Source organism: Trachinotus anak, unplaced genomic scaffold (assembly GCF_046630095.1).
Source record: "Trachinotus anak isolate AG129_WGS33_773 ecotype Australia unplaced genomic scaffold, CSIRO_AGI_Tana_v1 ptg000004l, whole genome shotgun sequence".
Taxonomy (NCBI): Eukaryota; Metazoa; Chordata; class Actinopteri; order Carangiformes; family Carangidae; genus Trachinotus; species Trachinotus anak.
The window spans coordinates 18,611,404-18,633,446 of record NW_027273855.1 but is presented as its reverse complement, the minus strand read 5'-3'; the positions used below and the strand labels follow the sequence as shown (position 1 = coordinate 18,633,446).

The window sequence follows — 22,043 nt, the reverse complement described above, 5'->3', positions numbered from 1 at the left end:
CCACACACTGGGCTTAATCTGCATGCTAATATTGTAGCCACTTTATTGGGTAGCATGTTCCTGGTGGGGGATAATATTCTCCTCTAATGAGACGCTGGAGATCCCTTTATGGAAAAGTGCTTCCTGTTGCAGGATGAGAGACGTATTTAGGTTACAGTGCCAGCTTCTTCAGACTGTGTTTGTGTTGAAAGGAGGCAATACTAGACCTGAGGGATTTAAAACATATTTCATCACTCCTCCAGGTTATTTATCCTCCTGCTCGCTGTAGTGTCCTCTAAACTACCAGTCACTTCGTACCATCAAGTCCTGATTAGACGCAGGTCTGAATACCAAACCTCCCCTCAGCCTCATTTTGACAAACCCTCCCATTCCTGTAACCTGGAATATGTCAATTTCCCATGGTTTGTCACTCCCCCTTCTTCTGCCTTTATCACATCTTTCATCCATCCCTTGCTTTGTGCACACTCACCCTGAACTCTACCACAAATCTATCCTCGTCCTCTGACTAAATAACCTCTCCTCTCCTCTCCTCCTTTCCCTCCCACGCTTCTGCTTCTCCTCGGACTCGCGGCCCTGACTCCTGCTCCTATCGCTTCCTCCCTCCATTTCTCTTTCTCTATCCGTCCCCCTCCATCTCTACGCCATAAATCTGGGTGCTCAGACATGCAGTGGCCTTCACACGGCTTTACTCTAATGCCCCACACACACTCACACACACACGCACACAGACAGAACCAAATGCACACACACACACACACACACACACACACACACACACACACACACACACACACACACACACACACACTGTGTGTGTCTTCCTGTAGGGAAGACACAGCAGAGGCGATGTGGCCACTGAGTGTGTCTGCGTGTGACTGATCATTTGTCAGACTCTGTATTTTATGAGTCACGCTTACTAGACACAAATCTGTCAACTGTTGTATCTCCCTCCCACTTCATAGCAGAAAAAATCTCAAACACACATTTCGCACGTGTACACACACAAACACAAACACACACACATGGATGAGCACAAACAGACACATACACAAATATATGTAGTCAATATTTCTGTCTTCTTGTCTTTTTTTCCATGTCTGTTGACACAGACCATCATTTGTGCTCTAAAGCTCTGTGATAGTAGAGCTCACACAAGAGTGGAGGGTGTGTTTTTGTCTGTGTGTGTGTGCGTTCTTGTGTAAACACACCTTTACGGATCTCCTCTCTGATCTGGGACTCCATCTCCTCCATTTGGAGTAGAGTTTTCTGCCAGTAGCGTTCCGCCCTTCGACTCTTTGTGCAGTACACGACAAGAGCTGAAAAACAAAACAAAAGACTGTTATCACAGTAATAGCTTCCAGTAAATCAGGACATAATAACGGGATTGAAATTGGGTCTAAAAGATTTTGAGATCATGAAATTATTTTCAGAAATGGTTGTACATAACCTTCTGTGAGCCTGAGAAAAATATATGCATGAATGTTTCTGAGTATGAGAAAATGCAAGTAAAATGTTTCTCAGAAAGTCAGATTTGTGAATGTGAAAACGAAATTTCTGCACAAATTATTTAAAGAGGAAGGTTACACTCAAAGTCAAAGAGAAGAAAACAAAAGGGCTCTGTGAATAGATTCTGAGAACAGAGTCAAAGCTGGGAAATGTGAGAAAATCCACACTAGCACCAATTTCCACCTGTCCTGCACACACACTCGCACAAAGATTACAGCACACGCACACACATACTCATAACCACAGACAGACATACATGAGCACACAGACAGTACACACAGCGAGGGGAACAGTGAGGTCTTTGTGCAGCGGGTACTGTAGAGGGATGAAGCAAGAAACTATGACGTCTCTCTGTTTCACATCTGGAGCATCCACGGCATACATCCATCATCTGCTGGTGAGCATGTGTACACAACCTACCCACAGTGCACAGCAGCAACAGCACGCAGCACACTACAATGGACACCACGATGGCCAGCTCGCTTCCTCCGAGCTGTACTTTGGCAATGGTGTGACGGAAGTTCCCCACTTGTACCTAGAAAGAGAATGAAAGGAACAAACTGAAGTGAAATGAGGTCCTGACAATCTGCCTCCTTTTGTTTCTTCTTTTACTGCTTTTCTTCTACAGTTGTCACCATTACCTACATGCTAAAGTACATTTCTTCATATCATATACCGAATATACAGTTACAATGGTAAGATTTGTCATAAAAAAACACAACTTCTTACATAAGACAATATACCATAAAAAAAACTTCTTCCCTTAAGCAGTACAAATAAAATCTGGCACAAAAAAAGACTCCCTTCCTAAAACACAATTCAGACCTTCATAATTGTTCAATCAAAATAATCCATCAATAATGAAGGGCATTTATAATAAGTGTAAATCTTTAATTATCATGTAAGTGATAATACACACTGAAATCACATGTTCATACATTGTCATAAGTTAAGCTGTGCAAAGATGCAAGCATTGGAGTGACGTGATCTGTTTTCCTAGCGTTTGTTAACAGCCCAGTGGCAGCATTTTGGATGAGCTGGAAAATTACACATATTAGCGGTAAGGAGGATTACAGTAGTCCAAGTGAGAGGAAATAAGGCCATAGACTTCTTTCTTGAAGTCTGTACATGTCAAACATTATGTAACTTTCTCTTGTTCTCGAAGGTAGAATGATTGTACCACCAGGGATCCTTGGTGGTCAAACGACAGGCTGAAGTCAAATATAACCCTTTATTGTCTTTTTTCGGAGAAATGTTAAATGATATTATTGTATAGGAATGTACATGTTATGTATGTACAATGTATGTTCTGTATAAATAGCCAGTAAAAAAAAAAACATTTTGAGGGAGAGAGAGAAGGTGCATTAGGTATTTTCTTTGAAAAATAGAGTAAAAATGCATACAGTGTAACATGTTCTTAATGGGAACACATGTCTCTGCACACATGCACAAGTGCACACAACATCATTTTTTTCATGGACACAGGTGCAGAAACACCTGAGAAAATTACACACTGTGGATTTTGAAAAATGGTCTCACGCCTGAGCCAGAGGAGTCACTCAGTTCAGAGTAACCCAGATGTGACAAGAAAAGGACTTTCACTTCTGCCTTCTGATTAGTCAGCAGGGTCTCTGTGGTCCTTCCTCACATCCTTCCCTCTCCTTCCCCAATCCGAACATACTTCATAAAAAGAACCTTAGATAAAAAGCCTCCAATCCTCAGACCAAATCCCTCTTACACTGGTTTTACTCTGAGGGGGGAAACTGGCTCACTGGCCTCCTTCCTTCTTTTCTTATTCCCTCTCTCTCTCATTCTGGTCCAGACATTTGTTTACCCATACCAGCTAGAGAAGGCCCTCTTCCAGAGACTGCAATAGCCAGACCTGGTGTAATGGAGGGGAAAATGCCATTGTTCCATGTTCCTGTTTCGCTCAGGGTACAAAAAACACTGCTTCCCCACATCCACTTCTGTAGCTCAGCTACACTTCAGAGCCAAGCACAACACAGGCATATAAAAATAGATTTGCCACCGAAAGTAAGTGAAGAAACACGAATGGCCATAAGCTATGCAACAGCCCAACATGTATGCATTTATTCAAATGTGCCGACACAAAGAAAAATATACATGCGCTGTGTATTTATGCCCCTGTCAAATATACACACAAATCATCCTCACTGCCCACGTGCAGGCAGCCCACCCATTTGTATTATGGCATCTCATTTGACCCTTGCCCTGCCTTTATGTCTTTGCTAATTGCTAGTGTTTATTCTCAGACATCCTGAGAGACAGACAGGGGGGTGGGTGGCTGGGTAGTCGAGTGAGCCACAGGTACACAGGGAGAGAGAGAGACAGAGACAGAGAGGGAAAGAGAAAGAGAGAGAGAGAGAGAGAGAAAGAGAGAGAGGAAGAGCTTTCCTTCTATTTCTGTGTGAAAGTGGGGAAATGCTTCTCACAGTACAACTCAACAGACAGGGAGAGACTAACATATGTTTCTGAGCGACTTCGGCAAACCACTTACAGTCTGGCTCATATTTAAATATAGATGAACACTTTTCTCCCCATAATAAAGCCATATCAAAACACACCAGAATGGACAACAACAGATGGGAAACGTGGGTAGAGGAAAGAGAGTGTCTGGTTTTATCAGGACATGCACAGGGCCCGGCCATGTCTTGATTAAGGTCCTGCATTGTTATGGAGAGAAGTCGGAGACAAAATAAAAACACAAGTGAGGAGGGAAATCACCACTGACTCAGAGGACTTGGGTCCCAGTGCCAGCAGATAGTGTCTGCGTGATAGATGATGGTGTTGCTGATGGTAGACGGGCTGATTGGAAGGATTGAAGAGATAAAGGCTAAGTGGTAAACATTTCACTATTCTTTTGTAGCACTGTGGCACAGAGTGATGGCTCACCACCCACAGTAAGTGCTGATTCATGGTGGCATGCCCAGAGACTAGAAACCATTCATAATACATGGAGAGAGAGAGAGAGAGAGAGAGAGAGAAGGACACACAGAAATCACTGACTGTGTGTGGATCTGTGCAGATTAAATCTATTTCAATGAACATCACAGATGGTCTGGATTCTGACTAAATGTTTGGCTCACAGATGGGTGATATCCTTAAATTTATCAGGGTCTAAGCAGCAATATTTTTTAACACAAGGTTGTGTGTGTTTTTACGTTTATTTTGGTGTTTTACATGCTTGTGTCCTTACTGTGACAGGCAGCTCCCTCTCACGTGAGCTCAGCAGTCCGTTGATAGTGCAGTGAAACAGCTGGTCGTTATGGAAGCTGATGTTACAGGGATAGGAGCCAATCATCACCGAGTATTCCTCGGGCCCCAGTTCCAGATCGCTCGGCCCTTTCTGCGCCAGAAATGAACAAAGACAGACATCAGCTGGTCAGTGGTAAGAGACCAGAGGGGTCTGCTATGAACAGGCACAGATAACATTCATAAAGAGCAGCTTTAAGCCTTACATATGTGTAGACACACTCTCGTATATATACACACACACACACACACACACACAAACACATATAGAAACTGAGCCGCGGCAGGTCTGTCACACAGCTGTCACACAGAGGAAGCCAGCAGAAAACTCATCCAGTTTGGGCTAGAGTTCAGCTTAAAGCAGCAAACATTCCCGCTGCCTCTCTCACATGGCCAGGGAAGTTTCTACAAACAAACTTGCTGACAGTCATCCCTGCCTCTGCCCAAAATAACATTCTCAGGGCCTTTACAGGAGCCTGTTGGAATAAGCTGCATGGCCTCTTTTATCAATCTAACTCTGTCCTGTATCAATCCAAGCCCTGCTTCTCACCACTAAGAGCTTGTTTAATTAAAGTCTTTAATAACTTACTGCAGCTCTACTGAGCCTGTTAAAACAACTGTGCTCTAGGGCCACAGAAGACCCTGATGTTGTCACAGTGACATCATCAGGGTTATCAAAGCTTAGGCACAACAGACTTAAAATAGAAAGCCTGCTTAATAAATTGTGAGCATGGAGTTTGAAAAACACAGGAAAGGCTTCATGGAAATGGCATTAGGTTGCATTATGGTAGATGTAGCATCCAGAGTTTGAGGAGCTTGACTCACACTAGAGACTAAATGTGAGGATGTCTCAGCCTCTGCTGCTTCAACTTTCTTTTTGGTCCCTAAAACATCTGGAAGTGTGACACTAAATTGCTGGAATGCCCCTTTAATGTCAATAGCATCAAGTATCTACGGATTTCTAATTGGCAAGTGTCCATATTTGATTTACAGTGACAGAACATGAAGCTATAACACTCACTGTATAGTATGTTGATCATGCGTTTATTTCAAAGGGCAGTCATATTTTTCTTGGAAGGGAAATTTTGGTTTATGACAGCTAAAGCTATGATAACCTTGTTGTCTGACAGCCCATGAGGAGACAGATGATCATCCCGGTTGTTAACAAACCAGATTTGAGTTTTAGCCAGATCTTCTAAAGCCTTTTATTTGGATAAGTCTGGCAGATGTTTAAAACAGACAATTTGGGTAATAATTTACCACTCCCCTATTTTTTCCCCTTCCGAATAATGTTGGCTGAAGTGGGGGTTTTGTCTTCAACCTGTCTGCTTGTATTTCTTTTCTCTTCTTTTTAGCGATGTGGCAGCATTCCCAGACCTTTTCTGCAATTAACTTGGTATGTATAATGTTGTTTTTACCAATAGGAATGATAGTCTGAAGTACGAACACAAGACTCAATTTATATGAAGCTGTAATTTCCCTTTAATATAAGAATGACAAATGAGGAACTGTTTGCGTGTGTGTGTATGTGTGTGTGTTTATCCCCTGTGTGCTTCCTTGCTTTGATTACACCCTTGGGGCCCTGTCCTGTCCCTTCTGCAGGATGCCACCCCCTGGGTCTCTGTCAACAAATGCTTCCTAACATAGACAAAACATACACACACACACACACACACACATACACACACACATATGCATCCACATATGAAATATGCACTTACAGACACAAAGACACATCAAACTACCGTAAAAAATGTGCTTGAGCATATTGGAAAATACACTGTATAACCCCCACATTACAACACTGCAGTTTCACACTTAAACGTATTGGACCAAAACAATGAAATTTAAACGCCAAAACAGGATGAAAGCAAACAAAACCCACCCACATTCCAGCTCAGGTCCTTAATATAGGATCTGGCTCACTAACAAGCTTCCCTATTAAACAAACACATTCATTCTCTCTCCAGACCCCCCTCCCCCCCTTCAGGTCCACCATAAGAGGAATTCACCATCCAAAAGAAAACAGGAAACAACACACGAGTCGCCCATGCAGACAGGCTGAGGCAGCGATTCCTGCAGGGGCCTCATCCTGACACACACAAACACATGAAGAGGAAGCTGCATTATGTTCAAATTTCCCTGTCTGTGCTGTTGTTGCATGTGCGTGTCGTATGGTGTAACATGGGTTACGAATCCAGGCAGACAGGTGCTTAGATCAGCCCAAACATAGGAACATGGGACTTCCCACCGAGCTGCCATCATGCCCTCCAGCCCCCTCAGACCCCCAACAGAAATCAACACCTTTGATGTGTTTTATGTGCCTGTGGTTTATGTGAATATGAATAAAGAAACGTTAAACCCTGTCTGCTGTTCACAGTGGGGGCAGTGCTGCCTTGGGAGCCAAGGAACATGCAAGCTTTAGAAAATCCCATCACTTGTTCTATGCAGAATTTGAACATAGGTTTGTGGAAGCCGAGGTTGTTAATAGCCAGTGTTTTCTGATGACAAGATAGAAGATTGGTTCATGACTATAACTGAAAAACTAATGACTTATCATCCTCATCTGTACTTTGTGCTCAGTTCTAATTACAAATGCAAACATCTGCATGGTATCATGCAAAGCTAAAATGCTAGGCATAGTAAACATCATATGGTATACATCAGCATGTTAGCATTATCATTTATTATCAGCAACCTTGGTAAATGCTGAGGTATTTACTTAGCTAAATAGTAAATAGTATATACTGTAATCTACCTGAAATCTACTCCACATTTGTGTTGAATCTAATCAATGTGTTGTGTAAAATAAAAATAATATGAAATAAATAAAACAGAATTATTATATGCAGCTGGAGGTGGAAAACACTGACTGGAAAACATCCATTTTCTAGTAGAAGGAACATGAATGTTTGCTCAATTTATCAGCAGACCAACATATCACTGAAGCACTAATCTGAACTTCCTGTCTCAGCGGTGTCACTCACATTGATGATGAGTGTCAGTGGTTCTCCTGGGTGGTGTTTAATCAGCTTCTCCTTATTGGCGGTGAAGAACTGAGGGTCCTCCACGTACTCCAACAGGAAGTGACCTTTATGAGGCTCCTCCCCCTCTTCCTCTGTCTCGTCGTCAGAGAAGAAGGGGCTGTCTCCTGTGTAGAGGACTCCGTTCAGGAAGAACTGCACGGAGGTTTGCTGGGACTGGCTGGATGCCGGGGACAGGCAGGTGATCATGGAGGAGGAGAGCACTGTGCACTGCTGCAGAGGAAGAAAACAGTGCAGTTTTTTTCATTTATCTTTCACATGGTTAATGACATGAACCACTTACAACATAATTCACTCTCTTAAAATAATAGTTTGGCATTTTGGGAAATATTTTAATATTTTTTTTGTTGTATTGCCAAGAGTTAGATGAGAGGATCGATACTAATTTCATGTGTGTTCATTAAATGAAGCATAATTACCTACTGGCAGCTCGTTAGCTTATCTTAGCGTAAAGACTGGAGGCAGCTAACCAGCTAACCTGAAGGTAACAAAACCTCCCTAGAAAGCCAGAAACCTGTAAAACCCATTAAAAAGGCTCCACAACAACCAAATTAAAAAATGAAAAGTTGTGGTTTTATGGGGGGGTTGGTTAGTTGGGAGGCTATTTCTTGGCTGACAGCACCAACTTCTTAACACAAAGCTGATAATCAATTTTCTCAAAATTTTGAAGTATTCCTTTAAGGTTTTTAGGCTGCTAGTAGTGTTAAAATGTATGATTCCATGTTTGCTTATATGGCTGAAAGAGTTTAATCAAGTAAAAAGGGGAAACAAATGTAGCTGATCACTCACTGTTTGTCCAATTCCCAGCACCTGCATGGTGACACTCTGCACCAGATCAAAACCCTGGCCTGTCACTGTGATGGTCCTGCCACCACTGTGAGACACACACACAAACAGAGAGTCACATCTCAACCATGACAAAAACATGTCAAATTCCTACTGGTATGCAAATACTTTGGGACACAGCCCCAAAAGAAAAGAAACCGTTATAATAATGCAAAGCAGTTCCACAGCGGTGAAATCTGCACACATGTCATCAAAGACACGCTGCTTCTCTGACACATACATGCTGCGCTATTTAGAACACAATAGGCAGAAGATGCTGCACATCAGGACAGTATTATGTCAGTGACTCTAGGAGGCGAACCACAGAGACATTGTGGTTTTACTGCTAGTGGTGTGTGTGGCAGTCTACCTACCTGAGGTAGCTCTTTTTGGGATGGATGTAGCTGATGGTGGGGTTCTTCTCGTAAGTGTATGTGGTACTAAGCTCCGCACTCTGACAGGGAAGGTTTTCAAACTCCACACACACTGTCACTGAGTCAGTGTGTACCAGCAAGGCTGGAGGCATGGTGCACTCAATGGTTTCATCTGTTTTCCTAAAAAAAGATGAGGCAAACATTGTAACTGCGCATCTTCTGATGTTTGCAAGTCCTCAAGCCAAAAAAAAAAATGTTTCCACTTAGAATCTAAGTTATGTTTATTGCAGCTTGGCAGAGTTTTATACAAGCATTACTTTGGAAGACAATTTACTACAGCTAGAAGTAGAGCTGTTGACTTTTAACTTTACACTTCCACCGGGGTTGGACTTAAATCACAAACTGAGGCAGAGTTTGCTTTCAAGTCTCAAATTGTGAGAAAAAAGTCTCAAGCAGGTGCAACATAGCAAAGCAACACACCATACATATGTAATTATTAGGTCTACACATGTATCGTACTTGGTGTCAGCTATGACAAAAACACTACCAACACAATTTACTCATGAAGACTTGTCATTTAAGACCTGCTCTGATAGACCTGGACTAAACCTGGACTTGCCTCAAAGACATAAATGTGACTCTGGCTACAAGCAATTAAAAAAAATCATACTCACTCTGTGATGTTGCATTCCAGTGTGTTGTTGACCTTGACTCTGACCTGAGAACCAATGTCTAGGTGTTCCCCAGTGATGGTCACTATGGTTCCTCCAGCACGAGAGCCCTTCTTTGGCTCCATGGACAGCAGCTTCGGGACCTGAATACAGAAAGGAGAGGAGAGAGATGGCACATGACTAACAAGACATAACATTTATCACCAGACATCTGACAGCTTCTGTCACTGGGAAAGACAGGCTCACTTATGCTGTGTTTTATGCTCTATGATGCTCCTCTTGACACTGAATAAAATCTTTTCTCATCCTTTGAGGTTCAGATATCTCGTCTTTACAGATTGGCTCAGACAGCTGCTGACTATAACAGTAAATTAGTGAAGAAAACTGTGAAGACAGCCCACGCTGCAGTATGTTACATTGGCGCTGAAGCCAACAGGCCTTTGGGCCCAAGCTTGCAGGACAGCTATACTGCGGGTAATATTGTTCATGCATACACAGGAAAAAACTGCATGCATGCAGTCTTATATGCACATGCAAACACACACACACAAAGGCTCCTCAGGCGAAGATGAATAGCCCAGTCCAGCTCTGCAGCAACCAGCATCAGCATTCCCACTCCCTCCAAACTCTCTATCCCTGCTATGAACCTCGCCTCAAGGGAAACCTCTTATCCTCACTGACAGGATTCACTTCCTCAGCGTGCATGGATGGAGGAGACCTATTGTGCGTTTGTGTGTCAGGGTGGGCGTTAAGGAGGCAGATGTTTCCGTCTAAAGGTTTGAGGAAGGAGATGCAGTAGAGGCACATATCCTGTCTCCAAATCTGTTTTCCCTTTCTTCCACATCTTCCCCTCAAAACCCCGCAGTAAAAACCTCTCTCAAACTGAGCATCTCGGGGTTGGATAAGGAAGCCCAAGGGGAGTTCCCACAACAGTCCAGCATAATGTTTGTTGTTCTGGATTTTCTTCATCCTCATGTGTCAAGAAGGGCTTCAAGATCGGGGTGATTTCTCTGTGGGGTGACTCATAGGCAGAGCCACTGTTAGAAGCTGCTCAAATGATAAACTTTTCCAGCAACGAATTATGAAAAACTCTTTGTCTGTAAACAAAAAGAAACAAAACGCTTACATGGGTATTTCCACTGGCTGAATGCTCTTAATCCAATGGGAAACTGCGTGGGTCGAGGTCAATTAACACAATGCTGGCTAGCTCGCCTTTACCAGTGATGAATTCAGAGGAAAGGGACATTCCAACAATCGCCATATTTGTTTTTGCTGGCAGCAAGAGGAGAATGACAATGCTGCTTAGTTGCAGCTCAGATGAACGTTTGAAGATTCCCACACACTCGCATTCCTCTGAATCATAAAACGCATCTGTTAACACTCAACTGACACACTTGGGAAGGCTCTCCCAGTGGGGAACAGGGAACAAGAGAGTGTAGAAGAAGAAGAATGTGTAGGGAGAGACAGAAAGAACAGAAAGCAAAGATCAGCAGGAGGGTAGATGTCTGGAGAATACTCACTAAGTATGAGAAGCTCTCCTTTGATGTCCCCATCCCACTCTGATCCACGTCCACTTGGACAATATCTGTCCTGCCATGAGCAGACCTCCCAGTGACACACACCAGCCTGGGGAATTCAAAAAGAGTGTGAACGTCTTAATCAAACATCAGCTAATAAGAAAAACAAAACAGTTGAAAAACGCAGTCAAAAATGCAATTTATAATTCTAATAAGCAGGCATTAAATGGGAGTTGCTCAACCCAAATTGCAAGTGAAAGGAACCAATATAAAGATGAAGAAGGAGATCTTGATCATGACTGCTAAACAAAGACACATAATTAAACTTGGAGAATGGTGGTTATGAACTAATTCATCAAACCATATTGCATTTACATATGGAATCCAATAAGGCCTTGAGATATCAGATATTAGTAGATGTAAAGTTCAAAGCTCCTCAGACCAGATGTGTCTAACCACAGAGGAGATTAAGGGGCTGCTGAGGCTTGTTCTCCTGCCTCCTGGCTGTGATTAAGCCTTGTGTCATCAGTGCATGCTCTACAGGGACGTCTCATATTAATGACATGGTGGTGTACCACGGCACAGGGATCTACTGTTCTGGGGCCTCACCAGGATAAATGTACTCGGCGGGGACACACACATTCACACACACACACACACACACACACACACACACACAAACTTTATCACCTCACATGATCCCAATCCAGCTTGACACCCTGTCGGTTTATTTAGTCAGGTGCCTGGTGCTACAGTGGTTATGAATTCTCAGCTAGTGATCGAATGATTGACAGAGGAATAGTGGAATCGTTTACATAAGCGGAGGAGCTGTGTTTTATGTAGGAGGACCTGGCAGGACATACGGTGAGATGAGGCTCGGCTGGACACATTTGGGCTTGGCTGGGGTCAGGCTGAGACTAAGGAGAGAGCTGTATCTGAGTGTGCTCTTAAATGTCAGGTCTTATTCTACACAGACCGACATGTATTCCGCTCCATAAGTGAACCTGAGCCCGAGTCACAGCAGAATTTAATGAGCCCAATTAAATCACATATTTTTTCCTTATAAGCCTGAATAGCTGTTAAAAATATTCTCAAATAAAGTACCAGCAGTACCAGCCATCTGTTGATAGCAGGGTCTACATCCCTGCTCATTAATTACAGGAGCATCAGGTAAGGAATGTCGTTACATTCAAATTACAGTCCTGTCAGTTACGTGCCATGAGGGCAGACGTGCACCTGTTTGAAGAGAATGCATCATTTTACATGCTCTGATTTAGGAGAAAAAGGTAAAAAAAAAGGCCAAATAAAAATGAAACATGACTATTCACAGATTCAAGCCTGAGGGAAATAAAAGAAATTGAAGCCTTTAGGGTTGCTTCAAGACAAACATAAAACCAGTATTTTTTGAATAGCACAGACAGCAGATAAAAGCTGTGGTGAAGTCTGTAGCATTTAAAAAGTACACATTAGCTTCATCAGAGTTCATCAAATAAAAGACTTTTTTAAGACCTTTTTGATACCACATAGAGCAATTTAATACCTGTCTCACACTCATACCAGCCAAAGTATGAAAGTACAATGAAAAACCAGTAGGGACAATATGGCCTATAATTATTTATTACTAAGTGTGCATCCCAATAATCTGTAATGATATAATTAATTAAATAAATCTGACCTTTAGCTGCATAAGTGGCACAAAATGGATGGATTAACCAATAAAAAATGATTATTGGAGTTTGACACGTATAAGACAGTGACTGTTACTGTAGTTAGCAGTGGTGACAGTGGTTGCTGGTGCTGACTGAAAGACCATAAAAAGGACTCGTGAGCTCAAATACAAAAAAACATACAAAAAAAAAATAAATAAAAGAAATTTAAGAGATTTTAATACCTTCTAAAACCTTTTTAAGGAAACTGGATTCATTGTTTTTAATATTCCTGCCATGCACACACTGTGATGTTGATGCAGTGTGATCTGAGTCAAAGGACAGGCAGACTCCCAGTAGGAACAGCCAGAGCCTGGACTGACCTCTGCTCCACATTCCTGCACAGCCCCACTGTGGAGATATTATGGGTTTCAGAGGGCAGTATTTTGGCTAGGACTGATATGTCTGTGATCATTTCCCTCGAGTGGATGATGAGGATCATCAACAATGAAGTCTGTGTGTTTGGATGTGATTGTTGTCTGGGTTCTGCTAAATGGACAGTGCGAAGGCCACTCAAGGCTCATATTAAAATGATCGAGAGGGCGGTATGGAGGATGTGAGCCAAATATTCAGAGAAGTGCTCCAGTAAATGAGGTGTGCCTGGACTGACTGTGCCATTAATTAAAATGTTGACACCGAGAGAGTGGAGCACCGACTCTTCTGTGCTGCACATTTTCCTTTTGGCACGCAGATGTGAACTTTCACCTCTCAGCACACGAGCAGGCACCTGTCTCAACAGCCCTTGAAAATGAGGTCAGATGAGCAAGTTTGTGTGTGATGGTGAGTGTGTGATGGTGAGTGTGTGTGTGTGTGTCTGGCATTAATGTGAGAGCCAGTTTGAATTTAGATCTTCTGAATGAGGATATTTTTGTAAAACAGGGTTATTTCATCCAGTCCTCGTGTCTTCAAGAGGCTTAGGAAGGTGGTATAAATAAGTTTAGTTTAAACCTAATTTAGAGAACAGTAAGATTAAATGTTAAAGTTGAATGTAAAGAGTTCAAATTAATAAGATCAAATCTAATCAAATCAATCAAGGAGGTCCCCACAAGGATAGAAGTAGACAGATATATGTGTGTTGTGCATGTGTGTGTGTTTGTGTAAGTCAAATGTGCTGACACTGTCAGATGCACTGACGTGTTGTGATTTGTCAGTGCCACTTCCAGCAATGAGGATATGCTTGGCTGTCATAACAACCAGCCTCGAGAGCCAATAAGGAATGACGACACGAGATGAGATCACCCCTGGAATGAAATGTGATTCGCTGTTTTCTGCATGTGCGGTTTGGAGGAATGTGTCAGGAAGCTGGAGTGACAGGTACGACCCACAGGTCGCCCTCGAACCGGTCTTAATACAATGATTGGCTTCAGTGGAGCAAGACCAGATAAACAGTTCCATTCAAGAAACATTACAGATACTGAATGGAAGTTTGGATGTAATTGTAGCTTTAGTGACTTCCACCGAGCTCTGTTATGCCAGTGTCAAAGTGCTGTCCTGCTGTCTCCATGGTGATAGTGTGATGGTCCCTGAGCTACAAAGGGACGGCAATGGAGTCATTTCAAATGAGTGTGCTGCATAATAATATTTGTGGAAATTAGCCTCATGAATTCATGCAAACTAAACCATGCCAGGTTCTTCAAGACTTTCTATTTTCAAGGCTGCTGGACAGGTGTTTTCTGCTAATGATCTATGATGATTTGTGAGGGGAAGTTTAGGAATTTATATAAACGTGGTTTATCTGGGGTTTTCTTTAAATGAAAGCTTATCAGTTACAAACTGAAAGTATCACTGGCTCACATGAGTGTTTTAATATCCTATTTTACTGAGGGTTAAGTCTGCTATGCTCTTACTCTGATGTTTAATCTGTCAATTTATCAGATTTCTGATTTCCGCAGCACCCACTGGGAGGCTTCACACAACTTTTATGTTGTACAACAAATATGCAGCAATACCCAAAGACCTGTAAACATACTTTGATGTGTGAAATTGGTCGAGATACCTGCTCTAACACCTGTATTACAGGTATTTAACATTTTTCTACAGCTCCCAAACTTTTTTAAACCATTGACTTTTTTCATGCTTTTCCCGGTCATCGGTAAGTCATTTTAGAGTGGGACAGCTTGCTCCCATTAAATGTAATAAGTCATGTAGCTCTCGCTGTGCTGTCTGATCTGAATTTAGTTTCACTGGCTCAGGTCTGGGCTCACACTGTGCTCGTAGCTGAGATGAACTGCACATGTCAGGACTTCTTTAAGGTTTATTAACCGTGACAAATCTTTCATTCATTTGCACTGACAATCTCAGTCTCTTTCTGCTGTCCACCTGAACACTCACCTGCTTGAAAACATGTCAGGTTGCCATGACAACGGGTCTTTGTCAGCTATCATCTCAGCAGTCCCAGCTGCAGCATAACTGCATATTTTAACAGGGTTTTAAATATAAATGATATTGATGTATGGTACAAGCTCTCATTTCTTCCATCTTATCATTTTGACAATGGAGAGGAAAAAAAGGTGTCTGCACACTGCTGTGCTTCAGCAAACACCAACATAGACCTGGGAATCATAATTCAGCCATATGTTGTAATACTTACTCTACAGAGACAGTGTAGAGCTCAGGCAGGAGAATACATGGCACATCTCCAATAAAGACCTTCACTGCTCCAGCCCTCCGGCCCAGGTTCCTACCCTCTATTGTCAGCATGGTGCCTCCTTCCACTGGACCCCTCGAGGGGGAGATCTGACAAAGACAGAGTAAAGTAATGAGCAGGGAGAAAGAAAAAGCCAGTGAAAACCCTGTAATGTGCACAATAAATTATAGCTCAAAAGTAGATTACCTCCCCAAAAACACCCCACTAATGACAGGTGATAACGCACATGACAGAGAATTAAGAGAATGGAGATGCTGTCTCTGATGCTGACATGGAGTGTAGCACACAGAGAGATAAGGACAAGTGGCTCGGGTAAGTGTTCTTCTGCTGAAGACTGAGATCTAATTGAATAGACACACGGTTTAGGTTTATACACACACACACATACACACACAAAGCAGACTCTTAACTGTGCCAGTCTGAGACTCTTCAGCCTCTAATCCTCTACAGCACATGCAAATAAAGAGCAGCCTAAGAGCCCCCTTCACATCCCGCAAGAGACAGACAGAGTGAGAGAGTGAGGGCTGGAGAGGCGAGGTGGAGAGCGCAGCAGAAAGGTGGATGAGTGGGGAGGCAATTTAGGGAACTGAGTGTCGAGAGGAGGGTGAACGCTGATGGTGGCGGTGAGAGAGGAAGGCCTCAATAGGAGAATTAATTCACAGTCCTATTCCCTTTCATCTGTTTTCCTGTGTCTGCTCTGTCAAATTCCTTAGTCCCATTTCTGCTGTTGTTAACAGGCATACTCTCACGCACCATTTCAGCCCCCGCCTTTGGTCTCTTAACTTTCCATTCAAGACCGGATGGAAAGAAAGGAGAGGACCGTCACCTCTCCAATCACCACGGAAACACAGCTTTAGAGATACCATCTCCGATGCACAGACAGAAGCAATCTACCATCATCTTGCCACTGTTGCATAGCTAGCCCAGCGGCATGCATGCTTTTCTGAATGACCCCCTGGCTGAGCTGAGGTCACCGTGACCCCTCAGTGTTATTAGCCTGGCTCCGGCTCTATCAGAAACTGAGCTTAAGAATGAAAACAGCCTTTCTGTTTCGTCTAGGTGAGAGGCTCTGCATCCAGATAATTTGAAGTCTGAAAGAGTGACAGCGCAGATAAATAAACCACATATTGCCCAGCTAAAAGTGGAGGTGGTTAAGAAAAGAGAGAATATATTACTTTTAATATTGTGTGAAAACAAACTGTTGGAGACCATCCCATTGCTTGCCCTATTACTGTGCAATCTACACCACATGAAAATGATGTAAATGGTTTTGTGGTTATGTTTAACCTTTTACTTATAAAGTGTGACCAGCCCGTACCTACTTAACACCACATATACAGTATACACTTCCACTGACAAAAACACATACCCACATTCTTTCATACACATGTACAAACAGCACATAAATGCATGTGTGAGCATGTATGCACACACGGAACAGCAGACAAACACACAAAAGCACCCACCCTCTCTACAGAGCTCAGCCGTAAGTTGAGTTATTTATTATCACTATGCGTCTTACAGCACCTAGTGTGTCTCTGTGGTGCCATTGAGCACTGACATCAACATCAGCTGGCATGATGTTCATTTACACCTCTTACAGGTCTAAGAGTCTTGATTTACAGTGCAAACTCTGCCAGGCCCGCAGGGAGATCACAGAGTGTGAATGTGTCTCTGCAAAATCCTCCACAAGGAATGCTGGAGCTATTAAATTTTTGTATTCAAACCAAAAACACTCAGATATATAACCTGCACCAGATAAACTACCTATCTGATAAAATCCATATGTTTTCTTTTCTGTCTGTTCTGAACAGATCGCTTTGAGGTCAGAGCTTTCATCTTCCTCTCCTCATTCCAGTCCCTCTGCATCACACTAACCAGGGAGGACGTGCGGACAAAAACAGGAAAAAGCTTCTCACTATACTGTACTTCTCCTCCACCCTTTCTCTGTCCAACTAGCCCTCCATCCTCACCCTCTCTCTCAAACCATTCATGTCTCACCCAGATCCTTCTGTTCTCTTTTCTTTTCATGTCACGGATAAACTATCCCTGGCAGTTCCTGTTTTTGGATGCTGAAGTACCTCTAATCAATGTTTTTTTTATACAGTGGACCAGCCCACACATACCATGAGAATAAAGGGCCTACAGAGATAATAAATGTCTCCATTGTGTTACGTCAATGCATGGAATTGAAAGCATTTTTCACAATTAGGTGGTGTGTAGCAAAGTTTAGGGAATAATGAAATCCTCCTCCAAATTATTGGCATTCTGGTGCTGATACCCTGTGATAGAGACTATATGTGACAAAGCACAGCATATATATGTGTGTGTGTGTGTGTGTGTGTGTAAATTTTAGGGTTGTGTGAATCTTTTCCTCCCTAAGTCGGAGTGCTCAGGCTCTAACCCCTGCAGATTCTCTGGGAAAACATGGCTGCCAAAACATTGCATCACTCCACAGAACCACAGCCCCAGTATCCTTTTTTGCAACCCGTTCTCCTGAGAGAACCGGTGGGAGTGTGTGTGTGTGTGTGTGTGTGTGTGTGTGTGTGTGTGTGTGTGTGTGTGTGTGTGTGTGTTGGAGAGAGAGAGAGAGTGAGAGAGAGAGAGAAAATTGCAACAATAGTCTACCCACGCATACGGCATCTCAGCCCAGCTAACTTCAGTCACGTAAGAAGTCCACATAAGTTAGACTCTCACAGAGCATCCTGTTAGTCACAGTATGCTGACAGCTACAAAGAATGAGGGATAATCATGAATGCTTCAATATGGCCTATTTGTGTGACAGATTGTGGGCCTGTGTGTGTATGTCAGAATGTGTGTGTATTTGTATGTGTGTCTGCCTGCTTTGTTCTGCTTGCTTATTCTCTTGGGCTGACCAGGTTTTATCTACAGGAAGTTGAGGCCGACTGGTTCTCATGTGAGCCGTGCTTCCCATGACTGCCTACCGTGGCCGCGCTGGTATATAGTTTGATAGCAGCAGAAAAAGCTTGGAGGACATCTTTAAACACGTTCCCATTACAGCTGGACAAACAGATGAATATGATCATGCAAATAAGCACCATAAACAGTTTAAAAAAGGCCCTGCCGGTAATCGTGGTGACCATTTTGATGTGACCGCGGTCAGATCCTGTGTGAGATAAATTATCCTTAATTCCTTTTACCATTGTGGTTTTGGTCTTATTGTGGTCAGATATCTAAAATCCCTCCTGGTTCTTATTTGCTTTCTCTTCATTTCTGTGGTTTTCTTCACAAAGTGCTTTACACATATAGTTTTCATACCCCAGTCCAAACAGTTTACAAAAATACTGTAGTTACACAGGGCAGAAGGTGTTTCCCATGCCGTCCTGAGTGATTGCAGCTCAACTCGGCTGTGTCCCCAGGGGCCTATGGCTAAGTGAGTGTTAGTGTTATTACTGAGTCAACTGCTTTAATGAGACTCTGTGCAAACATTCACTCAGCAGCTGACACTGGACAGACAGGGCTTGGGGGCACCACACCATGTGAGTGACCCCGTGATTCACCATTTTATGGCTTTAAAATAGGGCCTGGAGGCTACACTGAGGAGGTAGGGTGGGGTTGGGGGTGGTGTAAGTACATGTGGTCCACAATCATGCATGTTCATCATCTGATCTTACCTTGTTGATCTCAGGAGCTGGGCATTGATCCCTGATTGGCTGGCAGTCATCTCGTGGCCTACAGCTGTTGTCACACCAGCCACAAAGGTGGCCCTGATCCTCCCGGCCCCAGCACTGGGAACAGTCTGAGCTACCCACTCCACAGTTGTACACCTCCACTAGAGGGGGATGAGAGGTGGGGGAATGAGAAAGAAGCAGCTATTGTTGTAATGCAGCATTATTAAATTGTGACTATCTGCTGTGGACTTCTGTGATTATTTTATACTTTATATAAACCATATGGGCTGCATGCTCTAAATAAACAGCATAAGAATTTGAAAGATGATATATTCATGACTATAAAAATAAACAAGGAAAAAAGACAGCTAGTGTAGTAGAGGAGAACAAAGCCAGAGAGAAACAGATGATTGTGTTCATGTTCCAATGTGCCTCCCAGTGTGAAGTCCCATTTGTATCACTGCATGTGCACCTGTGCATGCATTTGTGTCTATGTCCCTGCATCTGTGTGATAAAGAGTGCCTTGTTTTAAAATGTGATGACGCTGCATGTTATGAAGAGACTGTCATGTCTGTTAACAGAGTGTCTGGCAGCGGCCCAGGGCTGTTGTTCACATGGTAGACACATGGCCTGTGAACAGCACATCTGGGACTGGGATAGACAAGGACTGGCTCGTAGCTGCACTATAGACAACTTGCCAAGTTCAACAACTTGCACGCCACTTTTCATCATCTTACTGTTGTCATGGAGCTCAAACTGTATTTGCAACAATATGTGCAGACATAGCTTGTAAGAGGCATTGATAACACCTTAAATTGCAGTTCCCTATGTTCTATAATCATTATGTGTAATTAGACACTAGCAGAATATGATATTATGGCAAATTACTGGTTACTGGCAAATTATGTGTTGTTATACACAAACTACTATTATTGCAAGTGAAAGGCAGTCTAACACTGTTTGTCCCTGTAAGCGATTCTTTATTTTTCTCCAGGTTTAATCAAATGCACCAGTCTCATCAAAAAACATCCAGGCGCAGGTGAAATGGATTCTGAGAGCAACAGTGGCAGCTATATCAGATTTTGCCTTGTTTTTGTGGCCATCTAATTAAACTGCAAATACCAGAGAGTGGAGCAAACAGCTGAAGCGTAGCAGATGGCAATTGTATTTTTTAACGTTTTTTTCTTTTTTTTTTTCTTCTTTTTTTTTTTTTTTTTTTTACACATCTACAAAACCATGGGTTTAATGTCTTACCTTTCATGGGATGAGGGCTGTCAACAAAAATATCTCTCCCATGTCCACTAAAGTGTCCTTTCCTCCTCAGGTTGAGGTGGTAAACCTGACTCCTCTGATTAGTGGACAGCTACAAGGACATAAAGGTAGGTGGTACAAGTAAAACAGGTTGTACATGGCATCTCCTCGGTGTGAATGTGTGTCTATTGTGTCTAATTTAACCTCTTGGCTCTCTAGATAATAATAGGTTCTCATTCAGCTCGTAAACAAGGGTTAAAAAAGATTGTGACAAAAACAACTTACAAACACCACCAAAACCTAACAATAATCAACACACTGAACCAATGAATGCACAGTAATGGAGTTAGAAATAAACTGATCTGTAGTCAGACTTGGCAAATTGACTCACTAGTTATTTCTGGTAGGTCATTGTCCATACTTACTGTCACTCCGCTGCACTTGACAGTCGAGCTGTTCAGCCATGTGGCCTCATATCGCTGCTCTGTCCCAAAGTCACACTCCAGCTCCTCTCCCTGTCAGGCAAAGCACTTATTTCAAACAAAATGCAGTATTTCAACAATAACAAGCAAACAAACTGTGATGTTATGCTGTTCTTAGAAATAATTATATAATCACTGATTTAAAAAACTGCAAAGAAATGCTCTTTCAAACTTGTCTGGGAACAATTGACAACCCTGGAAAAGTAACAGGAAAGTGGAATAACCCACAATAATTGTCCCTGCCAGGAAAAGAGGCAATCTATTCAAAATTCATATTCATAAACATCTGGGCTCCCACACCTCGGCAACTCATCTGGGAACCAGAGTAATGAATATTAATGTATTCTTCACAAAATGGGTGTCCTGAGTTTAAGTGAGAAAATATATGTTAGGTTAAACTAAGATAGGTTAGAGCAGTAAAGGATAAATACTTAAAGTGGAGGAAACTATTTGTCTATGAATCCAGCCAACTTAAAGTGGTCTACTTTGATCACCCTCTCCAGGACTTTGATATTTCTCTGTGATTTTTGACATCAGAGAACCTTGATTTTTCTTGCATCTGGCAGGCTTCTTTTTTCCAGAAAAACTCAGAAAAACATACCACACTTCGAAATTTCCTGCTCTTATGTGCAGTCTAAGAACTAATAGACACTGCAAGACAAACTTGCAAGAATCTGCTTTTTGCGAAGTGTTTATCACAGTTCAGTCTAAATAACTTATTTTAAGCTTGTCCTTCAGTAAAGTGTGGGAACCAAATCAAACTTGACCACAAATTCCACAAAGGTCTGAGTGATGAAAATGCTTTTTAGAGAGGATGAATGACTGACACCACATTTCCTGCTCTGTTGACTTCCAGACAAGATGAAGACGTCATTCAAACAACATCCGCTTGTATAAACTTTCATAATAAAGAGGAATATGAATGGCCAATTACATCAAGGCTGAGTGTCACATGTGTGAGTTTGTATGTGACTCAGTGTCTATCACCATAGCAACACACCAGGAGAGGGCTTGAAAGGCCTGCCAGGGCTAGGCATGTGTGACTGACCACACCTGGCAACTAGTCAGCACTGGAATTTTTAGAGGATCCCAGTTGTGTCCTTATCAGTGATGCA

General features: G+C 42.5%; 1 protein-coding gene across 1 annotated transcript in view; it reads right to left on the bottom strand.

Moving 5' to 3' along the window:
* The window catches only part of plxnd1 (plexin D1), a 58,988-nt gene that overhangs the window by 14,863 nt on the left and 22,082 nt on the right, over positions 1-22,043 (bottom strand). The window contains exons 10-21 of the mRNA XM_071476619.1: positions 20,872-20,961; positions 20,450-20,558; positions 19,199-19,356; positions 15,507-15,652; positions 11,214-11,319; positions 9,697-9,836; positions 9,023-9,202; positions 8,613-8,697; positions 7,767-8,036; positions 4,724-4,873; positions 1,927-2,041; positions 1,209-1,316 (exon numbers count right to left, since the gene is read on the bottom strand). Coding sequence (XP_071332720.1) covers positions 1,209-1,316; positions 1,927-2,041; positions 4,724-4,873; positions 7,767-8,036; positions 8,613-8,697; positions 9,023-9,202; positions 9,697-9,836; positions 11,214-11,319; positions 15,507-15,652; positions 19,199-19,356; positions 20,450-20,558; positions 20,872-20,961 — 1,657 coding nt within the window. The remainder of the gene's footprint in view (positions 1-1,208; positions 1,317-1,926; positions 2,042-4,723; positions 4,874-7,766; positions 8,037-8,612; positions 8,698-9,022; positions 9,203-9,696; positions 9,837-11,213; positions 11,320-15,506; positions 15,653-19,198; positions 19,357-20,449; positions 20,559-20,871; positions 20,962-22,043) is intronic.